At 39.9% G+C, this 18,139-nt stretch overlaps 3 protein-coding genes across 6 annotated transcripts; 2 read left to right on the top strand and 1 right to left on the bottom strand.

Moving 5' to 3' along the window:
- The first annotated feature begins 444 nt into the window (after nucleotides 1-444).
- Nucleotides 445-9,770, top strand: egfl6 (EGF-like-domain, multiple 6). Of its 2 annotated transcripts, XM_088314348.1 has the most exons (13): nucleotides 445-742; nucleotides 2,321-2,427; nucleotides 3,173-3,265; nucleotides 3,357-3,476; nucleotides 3,565-3,684; nucleotides 5,412-5,546; nucleotides 5,634-5,756; nucleotides 6,165-6,227; nucleotides 6,593-6,844; nucleotides 7,807-7,881; nucleotides 8,138-8,233; nucleotides 8,479-8,741; nucleotides 9,414-9,770. In XM_088314348.1, the coding sequence occupies exons 1-13, from the start codon at nucleotides 669-671 to the stop codon at nucleotides 9,519-9,521; spliced, it is 1,629 nt and encodes a 542-aa protein (XP_088170474.1). In that variant the 5' UTR covers nucleotides 445-668; the 3' UTR covers nucleotides 9,522-9,770. The 2 variants fall into 2 exon arrangements, with proteins under 2 accessions (XP_088170474.1, XP_088170475.1); XM_088314349.1 differs by lacking the exon at nucleotides 6,165-6,227.
- Nucleotides 9,771-11,179: 1,409 nt separating this feature from the next.
- On the top strand, nucleotides 11,180-14,310 carry rab9a (RAB9A, member RAS oncogene family). Of its 2 annotated transcripts, none has more exons than XM_088315367.1 (3): nucleotides 11,180-11,325; nucleotides 11,772-11,892; nucleotides 12,938-14,310. In XM_088315367.1, exon 3 carries the CDS (start codon nucleotides 12,975-12,977, stop codon nucleotides 13,581-13,583), a length of 609 nt encoding a protein of 202 aa, XP_088171493.1. In that variant the 5' UTR covers nucleotides 11,180-11,325; nucleotides 11,772-11,892; nucleotides 12,938-12,974; the 3' UTR covers nucleotides 13,584-14,310. The 2 variants fall into 2 exon arrangements, with proteins under 2 accessions (XP_088171493.1, XP_088171494.1); XM_088315368.1 differs by having other exon boundaries at nucleotides 11,185-11,333.
- A 1,930-nt stretch (nucleotides 14,311-16,240) lies between these two features.
- trappc2 (trafficking protein particle complex subunit 2) lies at nucleotides 16,241-17,441 on the bottom strand. 2 transcript variants are annotated; one of them, XM_088315369.1, is made up of 5 exons: nucleotides 17,310-17,441; nucleotides 16,977-17,087; nucleotides 16,734-16,876; nucleotides 16,547-16,634; nucleotides 16,241-16,466 (listed from the first exon to the last, which is right to left on the bottom strand). In XM_088315369.1, exons 2-5 carry the CDS (start codon nucleotides 17,067-17,069, stop codon nucleotides 16,368-16,370), a joined length of 423 nt encoding a protein of 140 aa, XP_088171495.1. In that variant the 5' UTR covers nucleotides 17,070-17,087; nucleotides 17,310-17,441; the 3' UTR covers nucleotides 16,241-16,367. The 2 variants fall into 2 exon arrangements, with proteins under 2 accessions (XP_088171495.1, XP_088171496.1); XM_088315370.1 differs by having other exon boundaries at nucleotides 17,279-17,322.
- Between the last annotated feature and the right edge of the window lie 698 nt (nucleotides 17,442-18,139).

The raw sequence follows: 18,139 nt of genomic DNA, 5'->3' as shown, positions 1-18,139 counted from the left end.
GGCTCTGAAACAATTACAGTACCCAACTTAAGATGATTATGTGTTTTACAACAACTACGATCATTGAAGTTGGTTCCCAAATTACCATTAAAGCATAAACCCATCCATCTCTGAGGTTAGGGAGGACCAGATGTTGCCGTGTGAGACCCCATTAAATACTTTTAGGACTGAACTCATGAGGGGCCTGTGTTTGAGCGTGCCTGTGTGTGTGTGTGTGTGTTGGGGGGTACTTAAACTATTAACTCATACGGCTCACATGACATGATCAAACACAAACACATGCCATGTAACATTCTCACAGGTAAGACAAAAACTGGATCAATTTGAGTTGCTTCCAGCCTCTTTGCAGACCTGCAGTTGGAATTCCATGTGGTATGTGTATTAGGTTTCAGTGAGGAGACATAATCCCCACCCCGCTTACAAACCCACCCCTACTTCACAACCAACCTAGTCGTCCTGACTTCTTTATTTCCAGAGGGCAAAGAGCAAATAATGGGACACTGAGTAGTGCTGCAGCTTTGAAGAAAAATATTTTTTTTTTCTTCCCGGGAGGAGTCTTTGTTGTGGAAGTAAATGCAAAGCGTGAGATCTGCGCTTGCACCGGAGCAATTGAGAGAACGTCTTAACAGCAACACAAAAGCCAGTCCGGGGGAAGAGAACTCCTAGCGATGAATCCAATCACTGTCTTCAGTGCGCTATTGCTCCTGCTCCACATTTCATCTCAAGATGCAGACGCACATAGGTGAGTTGTAAGCATGATGAGCATTTGTGGGTATTATTTTGATTTTTTTTAAACAGCATTCATATAACTAAATCTGCTCCTATATTTGGTTTAAGAATACCATGTGGGGCCAGATCAGAAAAAGACCCGTACTCGACCCTTGGGCTGTAGGTTCCCAAATCATGTTTGAAATTATTACACCAGATTTACACTTTTTTTAATCATTATAATGAGATGTTTACACTGTTCCATCTGTCAGTTAAACAGGGCAAAGGACGTTAATAACTAAATGGCACCTGTCACTTTCTCATGGTCTATTTTGGTTGATTTAACTCCTGTCTCGGATTCCGCAAGTCCCGCCAGAGCCAAAACTGTTTTCAGGGTTTTGCTGCCTGACTCCCCAAAACCGAGCTAACTGGGTGTCAAAACTTGGTGACTCGTTCTATTATGCATTCCAAAAATGTTTCATCTCTGTGTAAAAAGACTTATTTTACTACAGGTTCTAAATATACCCGTGAAATTGAATCCCTTTGCAGTGTACATTATTCTAAATGTGATGCCTGACACGCTGATGCCAGCACAGAAGGGGAGGGAAGGTGCCGGCTGACAAAAACAGAGTACACTAGAATATCACTCGGTGGAGCGAAGACTTCTGTCAATATCATAAAAATCATGGCACACATTACTCGAGTTTGCTTGTCCATCTGTTTGCAAGTCAACAGCCAACTTTAGAGTTCATGATGAAAAGTTACAAACGGATTGGCCATGACATTTTTTATTCAGGATGCCATGGATCGTCCCATTGATGAGTTGGCCTCATTTAACTTTATTATAATGCCAGGTCAGTGCTTAATTGTTGCGATAGGACCAATTGACGGGAAAAAGTGACTGGACGAAGAGGACCCAAAAGAGGCTCTGAGTGGCAAAAGTGAAAAAACTCCCGCATCAACACCTTGACCCAGATTCTCAACAATATTGAATGGTTCTTCATTTGCAAACACCGTTACAGGGAATTTGATTGTGTAGTTTAGACAGAATTCTATAACCAAAATAGAAAAATTGCAGTAAAAATTTCAGACCTCCCGCCGCCAAGGCAAACTGACGGTGGCAGTACTGGCCACCATCTTCTGCTGCTAAATTTTCACATTTAAGAAAAACCCTGGCCCCACAACAAAATCGAGTTTTCAATCATAGAAACCAAACCCATGCGATCTATGCTTAGCAGAGGTATAATGAGATGGTGCGTAAAGTGTCAAGGTGCAGGAAGCAGGAAGAGTCTGATTAGGGTGATTTTCACGCTCAATAAGCAACATCCTGTCAACGGATTGTTGCTCATTGGGGAATCCTACTTTTATCACCAAAGGGAACATGCACGGAGATGCCTCAGTTTGTCTCGGTTTTCACACCACTGCTATAATTAGCCTAAAAAAAAATTGTTGGTTTCCCTGAATTTTCCACTTTGGACATGCTTACATGGACTACTAAGCAACTCGTGATTTGCTACAAGCATCAAATGCAAACTCTCCACGTGGGCTATAAATATTGGTCCAACAATAAGATTACACATCTTACCTGAAACCTCTCTGCTCCTCTACAAAGGCAGCTCAGACAAGTTTCTACTGGAAGCCAACCGGGGGTGTGTCGCTATGGCAGGACGCTGGACTGTTGCTATGGTTGGAAGAAAAATCGCAGAGGCCAGTGTGAGGGTAAGAAAGGTCAAGGTTGATTGATCCAAACATTTATTTTACAGTTGTGTTACTAACATCGTACCAAACCTATGAACACACACAACACACAGTGCGACTGCCTCAGAACTAGCAAGGTCCAGAAAAGATTTGGAATTTGGTGTGGAAGAACTTACCCGCAACCACATCAAACCACCAAAAAACTTTTAGACGGCTTTAAAAGCCATCATTTTCCCCTTTTTTTTCTTCTTTTACTGAGTGCCTGTTCATTCTTAACGGCACCAACCCAGAACGGGCGGAAGAAAGTCTACCCATCTGTTTTTAAGTATTTTATACGCAAACCAGATGCTGCCACTGACATTGTCAAACATCTCATTATCAAATCATGAGAAGCCTTGTCATTGTGTGAAAAAAAAAACCACACAATTGCTGCAATGTGTATTACAGGTAGATAAATACAGTATCTACTGTCTCTGTGCTAATTCTGCAAATTTGCACCATCTCTGTGTAAAAGCGGAAGGATTGAGCGATAGCCAGGTTGTTGCTTAAGTCAAATAAACATCCTTCGACGTATTCTTAAGTCTGGATTTCCGATGAATACTGGTCCTTATATTTCATTGTTCTTCACAAAATGTGAAGTCTAATTTCTTAAACCTTGCCAGAAACCATGAAAATACTCTTTGTGGTTTGACCATTATCCAACCATTCCTCAACCCCCAACAACTAATTTTCATCTGCTTCTTCATTCTAAATTTTTTTTTTCCAGCTCAGTGCGAGCCGGGCTGCAAGCACGGCGAATGCGTCGGACCCAACAAATGCAAATGCTTCCTGGGATACACTGGAAAAACTTGCAATCAGGGTGAATATACATGCTCGCTCATACATTTTGGATTGAAAAGCGCTGCTTCCAGTTGAAGACATGACAAAAGAGACTTCTTCCTTATTTGAAGATTTGAACGAATGCGGCTTGAGCCCTCGTCCGTGTGAACATCGCTGCATGAACACCCATGGCAGTTACAAGTGTTACTGCCTCAATGGCTACACCTTGATGCCTGATGGATCTTGCGGCAGTGAGTCTCATGCAACTTCGGACTTTATAATGTGGACGATTTTCATGAGAGTTTTTCTTTTCTGTGTGTTGCTGAACATGCGTGTTAGATTCCAGAACCTGCTCACTCGCTCATTGTCAGTATGGCTGTGAGGAAGTTCAGGGGGAGACTCGTTGCCTCTGCCCCTCTATGGGGCTGAAGCTGGCAGCAGATGAGAGGACTTGCGTGGGTGAGGAAAAAAAGGCACTTTCAGAGGAACTGTTGAACATACTGTATGCATTTGTCTAACATATGGCACAATCAAAGACATCAAAGTAAGATGATAGAAAACAAGAGGCAACTCATGATACAAAGGGGGGAAGGAATTGACTTAATTCCAATGCATTGGGGGTTTATTCGTAGTGGACAACTCTATAAAGATTCAATTATGTGACTAGTGCTTGGCCGGTAAATCAGAGGGAGGCAATTAGGTTTGTAGTTCCACAACACTTCCTGCGCTAAAACAGAGCCAATTTGGCACGGGTCCTGCTAAAACAAGAGGACAGAGATAAAGGAGTTGGCGACATTTCAGAAGCCTTCATCAAGGCAACAAGCGTTAAAAAAAAACTGTTTTACATGCTCGTATTTCAGACTAGTTACCATTCTTGACATTTACAAGGCATGAAGCCTTGAAAGACAGATCTACCCATGACGGTAGACATCTGGACAAATAGAGCTTCAGCTCAAGGCAAAATAGCTGTCTCACTTGGCTTTAGTAAACCAGCAGTTACTGGCATTATGTATGAAAACATGCACACACTAATGCTGCATGTTTTCTGAAATATCCTGCTTAGAGCCGACAATCTCAAAAAGTTCTCGTCAAACGTAAAAATTAAAAAGAAAATGTCTGACAGCGTCAACAAGCTAGTACAGGATTAGCTGGGCTTTATTAAAGGGGAAGTTAACCCAAACATTTTCTTTACAAAATATGGCATTCTGATTGATATTATGTTCGTGGAATATTAACGCTGTCAAGCGATTACATCTTTTAATTAATTAATCACAATTAATTGCAATTAATCAAATTTCTCCAATAATATTTCTTGTGTAGCTTGTAACAGATATTTACTTGAATAATATATTGAATGAATGAATATGAAATCACCAAATATGAAGTATATTTCAATTCAAAGGCTGTTCAATAGCTTTCCTTGATCTTTTTTATTAGTTCTGCCCACAAGCAGCAGTGTAGGTTTGCAAGGCCTCGTGGTAAACTTTGTCAGGGTGCTTTGTTCTGAGATGATGTGCAAAAGATGTACAGCTAATATGGTAAATGACTTTAATTATTTTTTTAAGTAAATCAAACTTAGTTAACTGAGTTAAAATATTTAACTGTGTTACATTTTTAAACTTAATTAGAAATTAAAATATAATATAATATAATATAATATAATATAATATAATATAATATAATATAATATAATATAATATAATATAATATAATATAATATAATATAATATAATATAATATAATATAATATAATATAATATAATATAACATAATATAATATAATATAATATAATATAATATAATATAATATAATATAATATAATATAATATAATATAATATAATATAATATAGTCACTGATGGTGTAGTGGTACACTGGCCTGAGTTGTGTGCGGGCAGCGTGGGTTCAGTTCCCACTCAGTGACGGTGTCTATGTCTGCCCTGTAACTGGCTGGCGACCAGTTCAGGGTGAAGTGTGCCTTGCGCCCGTAGTCAGCTGGGATAGGCTCCAGCACCCTCCCGCGCATTATATTATGGTATAGCTGACTGAGCCGATGCTATTTATAGGTTGCAGTATGTCCACAGGAAAGGGAGGAGGAAACAACTTTTAACCAGTTGATACACAAGAGATGTAAATGTTATGATTGATCTCGTGACTTGGCATTTTATGTTTGATTTCCCCTGCAGATATCGATGAATGTGTTTCTGGAAGCAACCTTTGTCCATATAACAGGCAATGTGTGAACACATTCGGCAGCTACTTCTGCAAGTGCCAGGATGGATTTGATTTGAAATATGTCGATGGCAAATACGACTGTGTAGGTAAGGTATTCCTAAAATAATTCAGGGCGAACATCTGCGCTTATTTATGGTCCTAAAAGAAACAAAAAGCCTTTTTCCAATTTCCAGACCTAGATGAGTGTGCATCCAGCACCAACAAGTGCAGTCGTCAAGCTGTCTGCCTGAACACTCAAGGATCGTACAAGTGCAGGTGCAAGTCAGGCTTCCGAGGCAATGGCTTTGAATGTTCCGGTGAGATCCCACATATGCTACACAGTTACAAACCAACTCGTCTCAGGGGTTCCATTTGGTGCGTTCCTAAATCTTCATGCAAAGTGTTCAACAACAGATGCCTTTCTTTCCTTAACAATCTGCTGGACTGACATATATTCTACGGCTGCATAGTTTTAGTTTGAGTATGAATACATCACCCGTCTGTCCAAGACTGATTTCCTGCACGCAGAGCCAGGAAGGTTTTGCAGATGTTAAAAGGAGAGAGCCAGAGATTGTCAGCACACATGAGTAAATACGCTACTGTCAGGCAATTTAAAAAAAAAATGGGACGACTCATTAGCATTTGTCCAGGTGACGCTTTACAGTATGTGGAGTATGAGTGATATTAACCATCAGGGTAAATGAAGGTGCCTTTATTTCTTATAGTCAAGCCGTTTTATCAGAGGTCATGGAATGGAAACAAAGGCAGTGCCGATCATGTCCTCAATGGTGAGATTGCGTGGAATTTGAGATGCTCCTTTCACTGCAACTCCATTAATCGCCTGTTTTCTCGACTCCCTCCAAGAATTCTTCTTGACTTTGCTCATGGCTTGTTATGTTGTCTCAAAGCACTTAACGTTTGATATCAGGCCTGTAAACTGCATGACCTTTTGTACATACAATGTACAAAAAAAATGGAGTGATTGAATGCTTTTGTAATCAGGTCACAAATCTGTGTTGTGTTACTATAATGATGTTTCATTTGCATGTTGATGATTGTTAAGGTATGCAATCTTGCATTTGTTTAGCATCTGGAGAGAAACTATAAGTTAGAAGTCCCACGTGTCGAATTTGGTTCTTCTTCTTGCCTATAGCCATACCAGACTCTGAGGAAAGGCCCGGAAATCTGGGAGGGAAACCTGAGTATGAGGACTTCAAAAACATCATCCCTGAACCGGTTGTGACCCCGCCCCCGAGAATCCGCCAGCCGCCTTTTGAATATGACGGAGAGGTGTTCATTGGCGAACCAACCGTGCAGACACCAGTGGATGAATTTCCAGAGGAAGGAGAAGAGGAAGAAGAAGGTGAGGAAGACAACCTGCTCAATCCAAGAGGAGATGTTTTCAGTAAGTGGCTTTTTTTTATCTGCAAATGATAATTTCACATCCACTAGTTTTGGGCGATCTTTAAAGTACACAAACCACTCGAACACTGTGCCTCATTCAGCTACAATTGATGAAGCCTCAAAAGCAAGTTATTTTAGAACCACCTTCATTCTTCTTCAGAGGAATTGTGCCAAGGAAACTGGAGCACGATACTTCAAAAAGTACTTTGTTGATTTTGCTGATGTCTCCTACGAATGAATCAGGTAGAATTCTGATGTGACGTCACGTAAAGAAATTGGGGCGATCAATAAAAAAAAAAAAGAAAAAGTGGACAGTGTGGTCTACAAGTGTTGTGCATTTAATTTTAGGTCGCCTTTCACTTCTAATCTTTAGGGAAACACAAAAGTCTGTGAAAGACGTTACATAGCAAGAGACAGGCCTCAAGGCATCCATCACCTACTGGAGAGGATTTTTTTTTTTTTACTTTTGGCAAGTGAGAGCTGAGGGATACAACTCGTCCTGGATCAACTTCCCCTGCCCTGGGAGAAGGTTAAGAAGCCTTTTATTACGCTTTCCCCAAAACAGCTGTTGTGCAAACAGACTGACTTCTACTCGGAAAGGTCTGTCATCAGCACTGGAGATCTTTCACTGCACTAGACCACTTAAGAGTGTTCAGGTTCAATAAGCCCAGCTGTCACTTGTCTGAACGTCTAAAGGCGCCTGCCATGGGAGTGGTTTGCTACAAGAGCCCTTAAATGCTTGGGGGCTGCATACTAAAGTCGCAGTTCCTCCCCACTCAGTGATTGACAGCAGGGCAGGTCCAAACTTGCTAGCTGAAAGACATCGTTTGGCTTTTGTATCATTAAAGTGACATAGGTTGTGATAAAGTTGTTGACCAATTTTGCATGCAACCTGCTCATCCTTCTTACAACAAGGACCACAAAACATGATCATTAACACTTGTTACTCATCTCTCAATGTAGCATCAGAGGACTTTGAATCAGTTTTTGGTCCAGCCAGAGAGGTCAAACCGTTTGAAACAGTGCCACTTCAGGAAGGTATAAAAATCACACTTTCGTTGCATATGTGGGAATTTTTTTTGATTTTGAAAACATTTTCCATTGATAATGTAATTAAAAATACAGTTTAAATGAACTATTGTGCAAATGTGGAAGGAACTATTGTTGATAATAAAATATAGAAACAATAACAGATATAATGTGCACATTTTGTTGTACTGAATTATATCACTGCAAAAATAACTCTTTATCTCACAAATGGGACACTAACGCAACTTATCTTTCTTTACACTAGAGTTCATCATGGACTGCAACTTTGATCAGGGAGCATGTGAATGGGTCCAAGACAAGACTGATGACATGGACTGGAGCGTAGCTTACCATGGCAGAGGTAACAAATTGATAAATGCTTAATATTTGCAGATAGTGGTCAAAGAAGTGGGAGGAAAATTTATTGGTGCAACTTAAATCAGCCCAAGTTCAAAACCAAATTTGTAGCAGCAAAATGGCAACAAATGCTGTTTAGCCCCCTCTAAACATAAAAATGGAAGCACACGCAAATTGCAGGACGACGATGCACTTGTTTTGTTCATGACAAATGGTTGCACAGCCTTGAATCTTGAGCTGTTTCTTCAGGTCCTGAGTATTACATGGCTATGAGTGGTCTGCAAGGGGAGCAGGAGGACGTGGCTAAGCTCAAGTTGCTGCTCAGTGACCAAACCACACAGGGCAGCTTCTGCCTGACATTCAACTACCGTGTGGTGGGTCTAAACGTGGGCACGCTCAGGGTGATGCTGGATAACAACGCTTACCCGGTTTGGGAGCAGAGCCATAGCCGGAATCAGGAATGGCAGACGGAGCTCCTTACTGTGGCCTGGAAAGAGGAAGCGCCACAATCAGTGAGTCATTTGGTGATGTTGCATACAATTTCAATATTCAAAACAAGTGCCATGAAGGATTTTCTACAAAAAATAATAATACGGAAGACAAGGTAACACTATTTTTTGGACTCTTTGAACTTCAGAAACAGAAACAAAGTTATAAAATATAGTCGATCATATTATAGTGTTGAACAGGTTGGAAACTTGGATAGAATTAAATGGAACAGCGCTAAAATGATGCAGGCCCTACATAGAGATGAAAGAATTATGAATCAAATGAATTAAAATGGCTATTATATGTGGTGTCCCTCAAGGGTCAGTCCTTGGACCCTTTTAGTTCAGACTGTGTCTCACCCTTGAGTCAAATGCTTCAGAATGACAATGTTGGCTATCATGGCTATACCGATGACACACAGATGATTCAAAAGTTTTTTTTCAGCTAAACCAAACCAAAACTGCAGCTAATTCAGAATGTTGCAAGTTCTGACCAGAATATAGAGACCTGAACATATTACGCCAGTGCCAAATGTTTTACACTGATTCCCAATCAGCTATAGAATAGTTTTTGTCTTCAGCTGTTCACTTCGTGAATGCTTTCAGGTGTTGTGCTCTCGGTTGAGTGAAGCACATTGAGTTGCCTTGTGTATGAAATGTGCGGTATAAAGAAATTTGCCTTGCCTTGTCTGACAGATCATCTTTGAAGCTCAGCGTGGGAGAGGCGTTGGAGGAGAGATCGGCTTGGACAATGTTGTGTTGACCTCAGGGCCATGTCAAGATGACGATTCTCCGATCTTTTAAGAATCAGCTGTATCAAAGTCAAATCAAAAATGTTTAAAAACAATTCTAAGAGTCAGTGATTGCATAGCTAAAGTGTCATGGTCTGGTTTTTATAAACATCTTAAAATACTGAAATGCCAACACTTGATGGTCATTATGTATAATAGATTGCTTTAAATGAAAATGTTTGTTGTGTAATTTGAGAATCTGTGTTAAATCTGGCTAGTTTATATGATTTTAACAAAATGATCTGTAGATTACTGCTGTAAATTCTGCTTTCACATTAGTCCATAGTTTTACATTAAATCACTTGTTTTCTATCTCAGTCTCTCAGTGTGGATGTACTGTGAATACAACACAATACAATAGAACCTTATTTATAAAGCGCATTTCATAACAGCCAGACCTGTAAAAAGGCGTTTTCCATATGGTGTAATATAAATTAGCTAGAAATTAGAACACAAATAAAAACACATTGCTTACGGCGCACATTCGTATTTTCCTTTCGTATGGAAGGCATTCACAGAAGAACCAATGCTGCAATTAGTACAAACTGCTTGCTGTAACTTGGTGCTTGCTGGGGGTTGACTTCACTGCTTTTGCCATTTTTCGTTGAGACACTACTTTCACATAGTGAAAAGATCTCGTGTGACACGTGAAGTCATGTATCGATATATGGTTTTATGAATCGACATCAGGATTTGAAAAGGAAAATTGATTCAAATTGAAATATCAATTATTTAAACCCAGCCCTAGTAACTGACAGAAGACTTCTTCTCAAGTGAACTATTTTGTATTTAATGGATGCCACAAAGACTGCGACACCGTTGTGAGATGCAAGTCTAATCTGTCCAAAATTGTTCCTACTCTTAGACTGTCTTGGCCGCCCCCATACAGGAGTGCTGCTCTACCAAACCCATGTGGCAATGTCCGTCCGACCCAACGGTCTTAAATGGATTGAACTAGCTCAGTGTGCCACGTAGCGCCATAGATAAGAAAGCCAAGCCAGAGAGAGGTCACAGTGATAAAACAGCCCAGTTTAAAGCACCTATCTAATTATCTGTGCCAATAGGCCCAGTATAATTGTATTTTCAGTTCTAATAACGTGAATCTATCTAAAACAGACAATAGACCATTAAAATGCTCTTCCACCAGATGGCAGTATGTACATTTAACGTGTATCAACTTGCTATTCAAACTACAGTAAAACAGCTGTGTTCAGCTTAGCTGGACAACACTTTCACTGATCGGGAATTTTGTAGCAAATTTTAAAGAGCGTTATTATTTCAGGAAATATATACTCATTATGGAATTTTTGTTTGGTGGTGTGGCCTGAGATTTGTGCCTTCGCCCAATAAAGTTTAAGGAAACACTGCTTTGGAATATTGTGGATGTCTTTTGTTTATTATATCCACATTTGGACCTGAGTCAGCTAATGTAAATGCTAGCATGCTTCCACTTAACTGGATAAGGGGAATGTCAAGGAAAATGAGTTTCTTGTTTTGCACATCTTGTTGCTAAATCCAAAATGAAATGTCCTTACTTGTTACCATATCGTAGAAATGACATTCACGTGCGTATCGGATGTTATTCGACTTATGTTGTCGAGTGTATCAAGCGCATCTGTCAGCTCAATTCAGGTTGGAGCTAAAATGTCGCGACTTGGTAGTGATCCAAACCGAGTCGCTGATTGGTCCGCTCCATCACGTGACCGAGGCTGTCTGCTGCTTCCAAGCTCGCTCTTGGTTAGCATCCCATCACGCTAGCAGCGCTAGCACCGAGCCTGCTGAGTGTCCAGGAAACGATCTCGGACCACGAAAAAAAGGCAAGAAGGTGGCATTCATAAACACTGCACATATTTCTTTCTTTTTTTCCATTCAAATCGGCGCAGACGCGGTAGCTACATATACCGAACTGCAATTCAGCGTTTTTTTTGCTCTAAAGTAAATTTAGCAAACGTCATACATCTAATAATGCAGTTTCCTTCCTAACCTCAGCTGTGCGGATGTTTTCTGTCCTTTTTATTGTTTACGATTTGTCATACAAGAGCGAATTTGTGTGGGATCATCCTGTATCGTAGTATGTCATCGGCATACATCGTACCTACAACATGTACATAACACGTCACAGCTATGTCATTGTACAATACAAATACATATTGGGAGCTAGAGTTTCTCTGTAGTGCGTTTTTTTTCTGCGTCCATTGCGAGCAGCCCAGCTTAAGTCGCTTCCTCCTGCCAACCATTTACAAAAAAAAACGCTGTGTTGTAGGCAGTGCAAGTGGACCTTACATGGCCGTCCATACCAACACTGAACAAACGGGCATGTGACTGAGTAGCAGTGTCTGCACCACATGATCTGGACCAGTGGACGAAGCCTAAATCAATCAGTGGTGAGTCTCCAACCAGCCATCACATCTCGTGATTGTGTTTTAGTACAAAATGCATTTGCTTGTACCTCTTGTATCAAAACTACTTAACGTGTTTTGTGGCCAGGGGCATGTATTTATTCAGCCGCAAAGGCTGGGTGATTATCCATGTATGTCAATAATAAAACCAGTTTTACTGCATCGTAGTTCGTACAACACCTCAAGTGTTAGATTTAGCATGAGAAAAAAAGCGATGGATAATTATGGAAAAAATAATAATCACGATTGTCTATATATAGAGATGAAAATTCCGATCATTCATTATTTCAACATTTTATTGAAAGTTATTCAACTGATAAAACTCGACTACTCAAAACTATCATCATAGCCTAATGTCCAGTCATCCTTTCACATTGAGCACTATTTTTGAACACTATTCTTTTTGTCAAGTCGAAAATGACCTTGTAAAATATGTGAAATTCAAGAATCTTGCATTTTCATTCTACATACATTCAAGCCTTGAATAAGCATTACCCTTATCCATTCAGCATATTTTTATTTTATCTTAGTTTATTTCACAAGTCTTAGGACTTATTGGTCTCACCCGAGATCTCTGGGTTGTATTTCATGCCATTGTGTGTTGGTACAACAAAAAATAGTCCTCGGGACTTTGTATTCTTGAATTGTGATGAAAGTAAATTTCCTTGAGGGTGGGGTGCCGTTCTTGGATGGAGTACACACATGCTCGATTGATATAACTAGATTGTGAAGAATTGGTGCCTTTTGAGTAGTGTTATCTTACCTGTGTGGATCTGTCCACTGGTTATTTGAGGAAACATCACAAAGGCGATGCCAATTTCCTGGTGGTTGATTAAGAGAATTACTGAACAGATTAAAGTTGGTCTTGGCAAACTGCGTAGGAAGAAAAGGAGGCACCGTACTTGTTTCAAGTAGACAACACGCCCTGTAACTATTACGCAGCATCTATTAGAGTGAAAGCAACTATTTGGAGAAAGACGGCATTATTTTTGCTGAAAACAAGCAGTGACATGTTTCATCTTCTAAACAGGTCATCCCTTCATCGCAGTGATTTGCCACCATCAGCCATGTCGACCAAAACGTCCCTGCTGAAAGTTATCCTCCTGGGCGACGGCGGCGTGGGAAAGAGCTCCATCATGAACCGCTACGTCACCAACAAGTTCGACGCGCACCTTTTCCACACCATCGGCGTGGAGTTCCTCAACAAGGACCTGGAGGTGGACGGCCATCAGGTCACCTTGCAAATCTGGGACACCGCCGGCCAGGAGCGCTTTCGCAGCCTGAGGACTCCTTTCTACCGAGGCTCCGACTGCTGCCTGCTGACCTTCAGCGTCGACGACAACCAGAGCTTCCTCAATTTGGGCAACTGGAAGAAGGAGTTCATCTACTACGCGGACGTGAAGGAGCCGGAGAAGTTCCCTTTTGTGGTGCTGGGCAACAAACTGGACGTGAGCGAGAGGCAGGTGTCCACCGAGGAGGCCCGGCAATGGTGCCAGGAGAACGGCGACCACCCGTATTACGAGACCAGCGCCAAGGACGCCACAAACGTAGCGGTGGCCTTCGAGGAAGCGGTACGCAGGGTTTTGGCGATGGACGAGCGAGCGGACCACTTCATCCCCACGGACACGGTCAAGCTCCACAGAAAGCCTCGCTCTGCTGCCACCTGCTGCTCATAACGTTTAAGTGTCTGTCCGCAATGTTCATAAATAATGTTGTGAAAGTGACAAGAGTGCATTATTAACAGATTATTGGAACTCATAACATATTCGATTAGTTTTATCAGGGTTTGCTTACAGATGGGGTCAGTTTAATCGGGGAAGCACTAAGTGTGTCTTACTGCAAATAAACACGAAAGCACTGAATCCCTCACTGAGTTCAAAGGTCACGTTTTAAGAATAAATTAACTGCATTTCATATTAGCTTTGTGCGGGTACCTAAAAACATGCCAATCTGTAGATGAGTATAAATTTTGTGAAGATCTTGTTACTATTTAGATTTACATCATTTCTTATTGCTTAGGCATATGTTACTAACAAATCAATTGATTTTTGACAACGTTTGCACATGTTTAGATTTTTTTTTTGCCTTGTGAATTGATTACTACTAAGTTCTCAAAGTACAGATGCTCTCCGATTGAGATAAATATGGAAACTGGAAACCTGTATTTTATTTAATTATTCATGCATTAAATGAAGAGGGGGGAAGCAGTGGTGCAATTCTGGATATTATTGAAGAACACCTTTCGATTTTTGTTTGGTTGGTTTTGGTTGAACATTGAGGCTGTTAATATTTTATACGTTTCAGTTGAGGGTTTTTTTCAAAATGGAATAAAATGCTCATTTGCATTTTTTTGTTCATTATTCATATGCCACCAACAAATAAAGCATCTGGAAATCCGTTAAAGTGTGTTTTGTCGCTTACTGTATATATTGTGAAGCATAATTTGGAAAATCAGTATTTTCACCATAATATTGTGTGGATTTTCTAACACAGATCTTGAATTGTATAAACACTTACTGGATCTAAAAAGGTCATGTGACACTATTTACAGTATAATAAAGCAACTTCTATTCATCAAACATCCTACAAAATACAAGGAATGATAGAACCATTTTACATCAAATCAAGTCAAGATGGTTACAAGTAGTAATACAAATGAACCTCCAGATTTGAGAAGGCTACCAAGAACTAATTTCCCTCCAGTGCTTTCATCTTCATCTGCCACCTACTTTGAGCAGCCAGAAAATAAGAGCTGTCAAGTGCTGGGAGGTACGACCCGAGATAAGAAAAGCAGAATTGCGACCACCGCGAAAGAAGTTGCAGCGTCATGAAGGGGTCAAGAAATATCTGCAGGCAGATTTTTCCAAGGTCTTATCAACTCATGAGATAAGAGTGACTATTGATGGACTCATCTGTAACATGCACAGAGCTCCACTTTGAAATCATGGTGGACGTGTGGTGCAATGGTTCGGGCTGATAGCAAAGATTAAACAGTTTTCTGGTTTGAGAGAGACTCAAAGTTAACTCTCAAAACTACTGCCTGATTTTAAGAAACTTTCAACGGGTTCCGTGACATAAAAGTACTCCATTGTGTGGTTAGCAAAAAAACAAAAAAAGAGAATGAAGAATAATAATTGTACAAGCTAGCTGCAAGCTAGCTAGCAGGCCTTGAGATGAAGCAATAAAACTGCTGACTGTTATTGAAAGGAAAAGTGGCTGTGTGCATTACAGATTCTTTTTTGTAATTATTTCAAATATGTATTGTGGGTTAGGCTTTGGCTTTCATTGGTTAATTCGGCTTCATAAAGACAAAATTCCCAATAGGGGTGAATGTGAGTGAATAGTTACAACTTTAGAATATGTACAATTGACCCGGGACCAGTTTAGGGTTTCAATTCTTTCACGCCTCTCATGAGAACACACGCAATATAAATTTGATGGATGTTTATTTGTATTTTTTTGTTAGGATTCTCGCATTAACAAATGAAAATGTGACCATGTCTATTTTTTACTTAGTTGCATAATAATTCCCAGTTGCTCATCAATTGTGCACACTTGCTATTGATATACTCCTGAGTGAAAAGCTCCCCTAACGTTCGTGAATATTCAGGATTTACAATTTCTGGACAAACAAAGAGCACTGTGGCTGTTCAGCAACTTGCCTAATGGTAGCTGTGATTCAAATTCACTTTGTCAACAATATAATGCCTCTTACACAATAATCCTGCTGAATATTGGAAGTGGTCCACCTCATTTAAAAAAATGAAAGCTTTGAAAGTCGTATCATCTTTTCATGAAAAACTTGAAGCAAAATTGTGTCACTTCTGCTGTGATACCATGTTGACAAAGAAAAAAAAAGAATTCAAGACCAATATATACTTCTTGCGTGGAACGTCATCACCCATTTGTGACAGAATAAGAGTAACTGATAAGCAGAATCGTCAGGCAAGCAAACACATTATTTGGAATAGGAAGTGGTTCTCGAACCGGTTTTCAATTCCCATTCATACTTGTTGAACAGCAAATTATTAACAACAACTATTATCAACAAAACAGGGTGGAAGAAATGGGTTACAGCCTAAGGTGTCAAACCTCTGTTCCGCCATTGAAGGCGTTCCTTCGCACACAGGTTCCATCCTGCATTTGATAATGAGCAGGCCAACTTATTTCACAGAGTTTCTATTATTACCATTAATACAGAATAGATTTGTTAAAAAAAAGGCAGAAAAAATATTGCTTTTTCAGGTAATGTGAAAGGGGCTCACATGGTACCGAAAAAAAATAAATAAATAAATACATTTCATGAAATAAAGTAATGATCATAATGCAAGTGTATATTCGACAGAAAAATGTTTTATAGACATTATTCACAAGACACTTAAAAAAGAACACACAATCCAGACAGCAAAATTGCGTTAATAAACATGTTGCAATGAAAAACCACCACGCAAGTGACACAATTAATTAAGAAGATGTTTCTTTCCAAGAAACTGCACTTTCCTCTCGAAAGCTGTGGAGCGGATTGGTGCATTGGTCTCATAGAATGGATTCATTGCAAACTGGAAGACAGAAAAAAAAATAAATAGGTGACTCAACAACAACCTCTATGTTGAGGACCATTATAAGACAAGTTATTCACCTTAATGTATAAATCATACACATCATTAAAAAAGTTCTTGATTCCATCTTCTTGTCGCACGTCATGAAGCATGATGAATCTTATATGTATGGAAAGAAATTAAAGAAAACAAGACCAGAACCAATAAGATCTGTGAACAATCTGCGTGCACTGGAGAGGCCAAACACAATAACAGTAAAGGATATGTCCTGCAGTGACAAAAGCGGACACAAACCACTCGTTGAACTTGTCCACAGTTTTTAAGTACATGTTGTTGGACAGCCACATGTTTTCATCCACCAAATCCAGGGCTGCGTGTGCAATAAATTGGTTTAAGTGACGGTGGTCATCCTGTGGTCAAAAAAATAAATTAAAAAACAAGAGTCAATAACCGTAGCACGCAATGAAAATACAAGCATCTTCAGTTAGAAATAAAACATTTACAGCTTACCTTGCATTCAGGCTTCCCCGATGGTAAGAACTCCATCTCAAACACCGGGTTGTCATGATGACCAACCATGACAAAGTAAAAACTGCCTGACATTATTTTCTCTGCCTGTCCCTGGAGTGGAATCACACCAAGCGAAACGGCAATGAAACAACAGTTGGTCGGAAATGTTAGCATGGATTGTAGCACATTAACGATAGATATATATTTATCATTGCTGGTTAATAAATATACGTATATAAGTCAGTACCAATGTAGTAAGTGTCACGTGTAACGACATTATCATAACATTCTCAAAATCTCACCTAGGATTAAAGATAGAAGACGTTTGTTTACCTCTTGTTGTGACTTCTGGTCGGCGGCTGTCGCATATGGATGACGACAGTCACAGTGTATGTTTTCTAGGATAGAATAAGATTTTTTTTTAATAAATAAAAATGGTTATGTTTGACAGAGATACTATTATACTGCTGAAATGCAAAAAATAAGTATTTTACGCCATAAATAATTTTGCAACAAATATATTATTGCGCCATAACGGTTAGACGATGCCGGATGTCCGTTGACGGATTTATATCTCAGGACACGCCTCCTGCGTCATTAGGACGCGTTTTAGTCTCCATGCGCAACCTAAACAAGTCAAAAAACAACAACAAACATGAAATTATTCTTCATAATGTCATAACATCGCATAGAAGATTTGACAACTGCTGATCGGGGGTAAGAAGGATCTCGAACGGACCGGAAGTTGTCGTGTTGATGTAGTTTTGAATCCTCGCATTTGCGGACTACGAATTACACGAATGATGTCTGCCAAGGAAGATGCTTTATCGCCAGACGAGCTGAGGAAGAGGCTTTATAAAACGTTAAGAGACAGGGGAGTTCTGGATACTCTTAAGGTAAGTAATGATCAGTGTTTTAGTCTGTAGCCAGTGATCGACTTCAATTACTTTTGTTTGTGTGTGTAAGACTCAGCTCCGCAACCAACTCATCCATGAGTTAAAACCAGCACCGTTAAGCGGAGCAGAACCATCTCTGAGGTCAGATTCACTTTTGGTCTCAGCCTGCAACAACATAGTGGCTGACTATCTTCACAGCTCAGGCTTTGAGTACTCCTTATCTGTGTTCTGCCCTGAGAGTGGCCTGTCCAAAGAGAAGGTAACGCT

Source organism: Idiotropiscis lumnitzeri, chromosome 14 (genome assembly GCF_059441095.1).
Source record: "Idiotropiscis lumnitzeri isolate Australia: NSW breed Sydney's pygmy pipehorse chromosome 14, RoL_Ilum_1.0, whole genome shotgun sequence".
Taxonomy (NCBI): Eukaryota; Metazoa; Chordata; class Actinopteri; order Syngnathiformes; family Syngnathidae; genus Idiotropiscis; species Idiotropiscis lumnitzeri.
Note: the sequence above shows the minus strand (reverse complement) of the source record. Positions and strands in the feature narration are given on the sequence as shown.

Excerpts from the sequence above, each read along its gene's own strand:
- egfl6 (XM_088314348.1), top strand. The coding sequence starts at position 669 with ATGAATCCAATCACTGTCTTCAGTGCGCTATTGCTCCTGCTCCACATT. Across the intron at positions 3,266-3,356 it reads TGGAAAAACTTGCAATCAGG|ATTTGAACGAATGCGGCTTG; the intron begins GTGAATATACAT and ends CCTTATTTGAAG. Across the intron at positions 3,477-3,564 it reads GCCTGATGGATCTTGCGGCA|ATTCCAGAACCTGCTCACTC; the intron begins GTGAGTCTCATG and ends CATGCGTGTTAG.
- rab9a (XM_088315367.1), top strand. The coding sequence starts at position 12,975 with ATGTCGACCAAAACGTCCCTGCTGAAAGTTATCCTCCTGGGCGACGGC.
- trappc2 (XM_088315369.1), bottom strand. The coding sequence starts at position 17,069 with ATGTCAGGCAGTTTTTACTTTGTCATGGTTGGTCATCATGACAACCCG. Across the intron at positions 16,635-16,733 it reads TCCGCTTTTGTCACTGCAGG|ACATATAAGATTCATCATGC; the intron begins ACATATCCTTTA and ends ATTTCTTTCCAT. Across the intron at positions 16,467-16,546 it reads TGTATGATTTATACATTAAG|TTTGCAATGAATCCATTCTA; the intron begins GTGAATAACTTG and ends TCTGTCTTCCAG.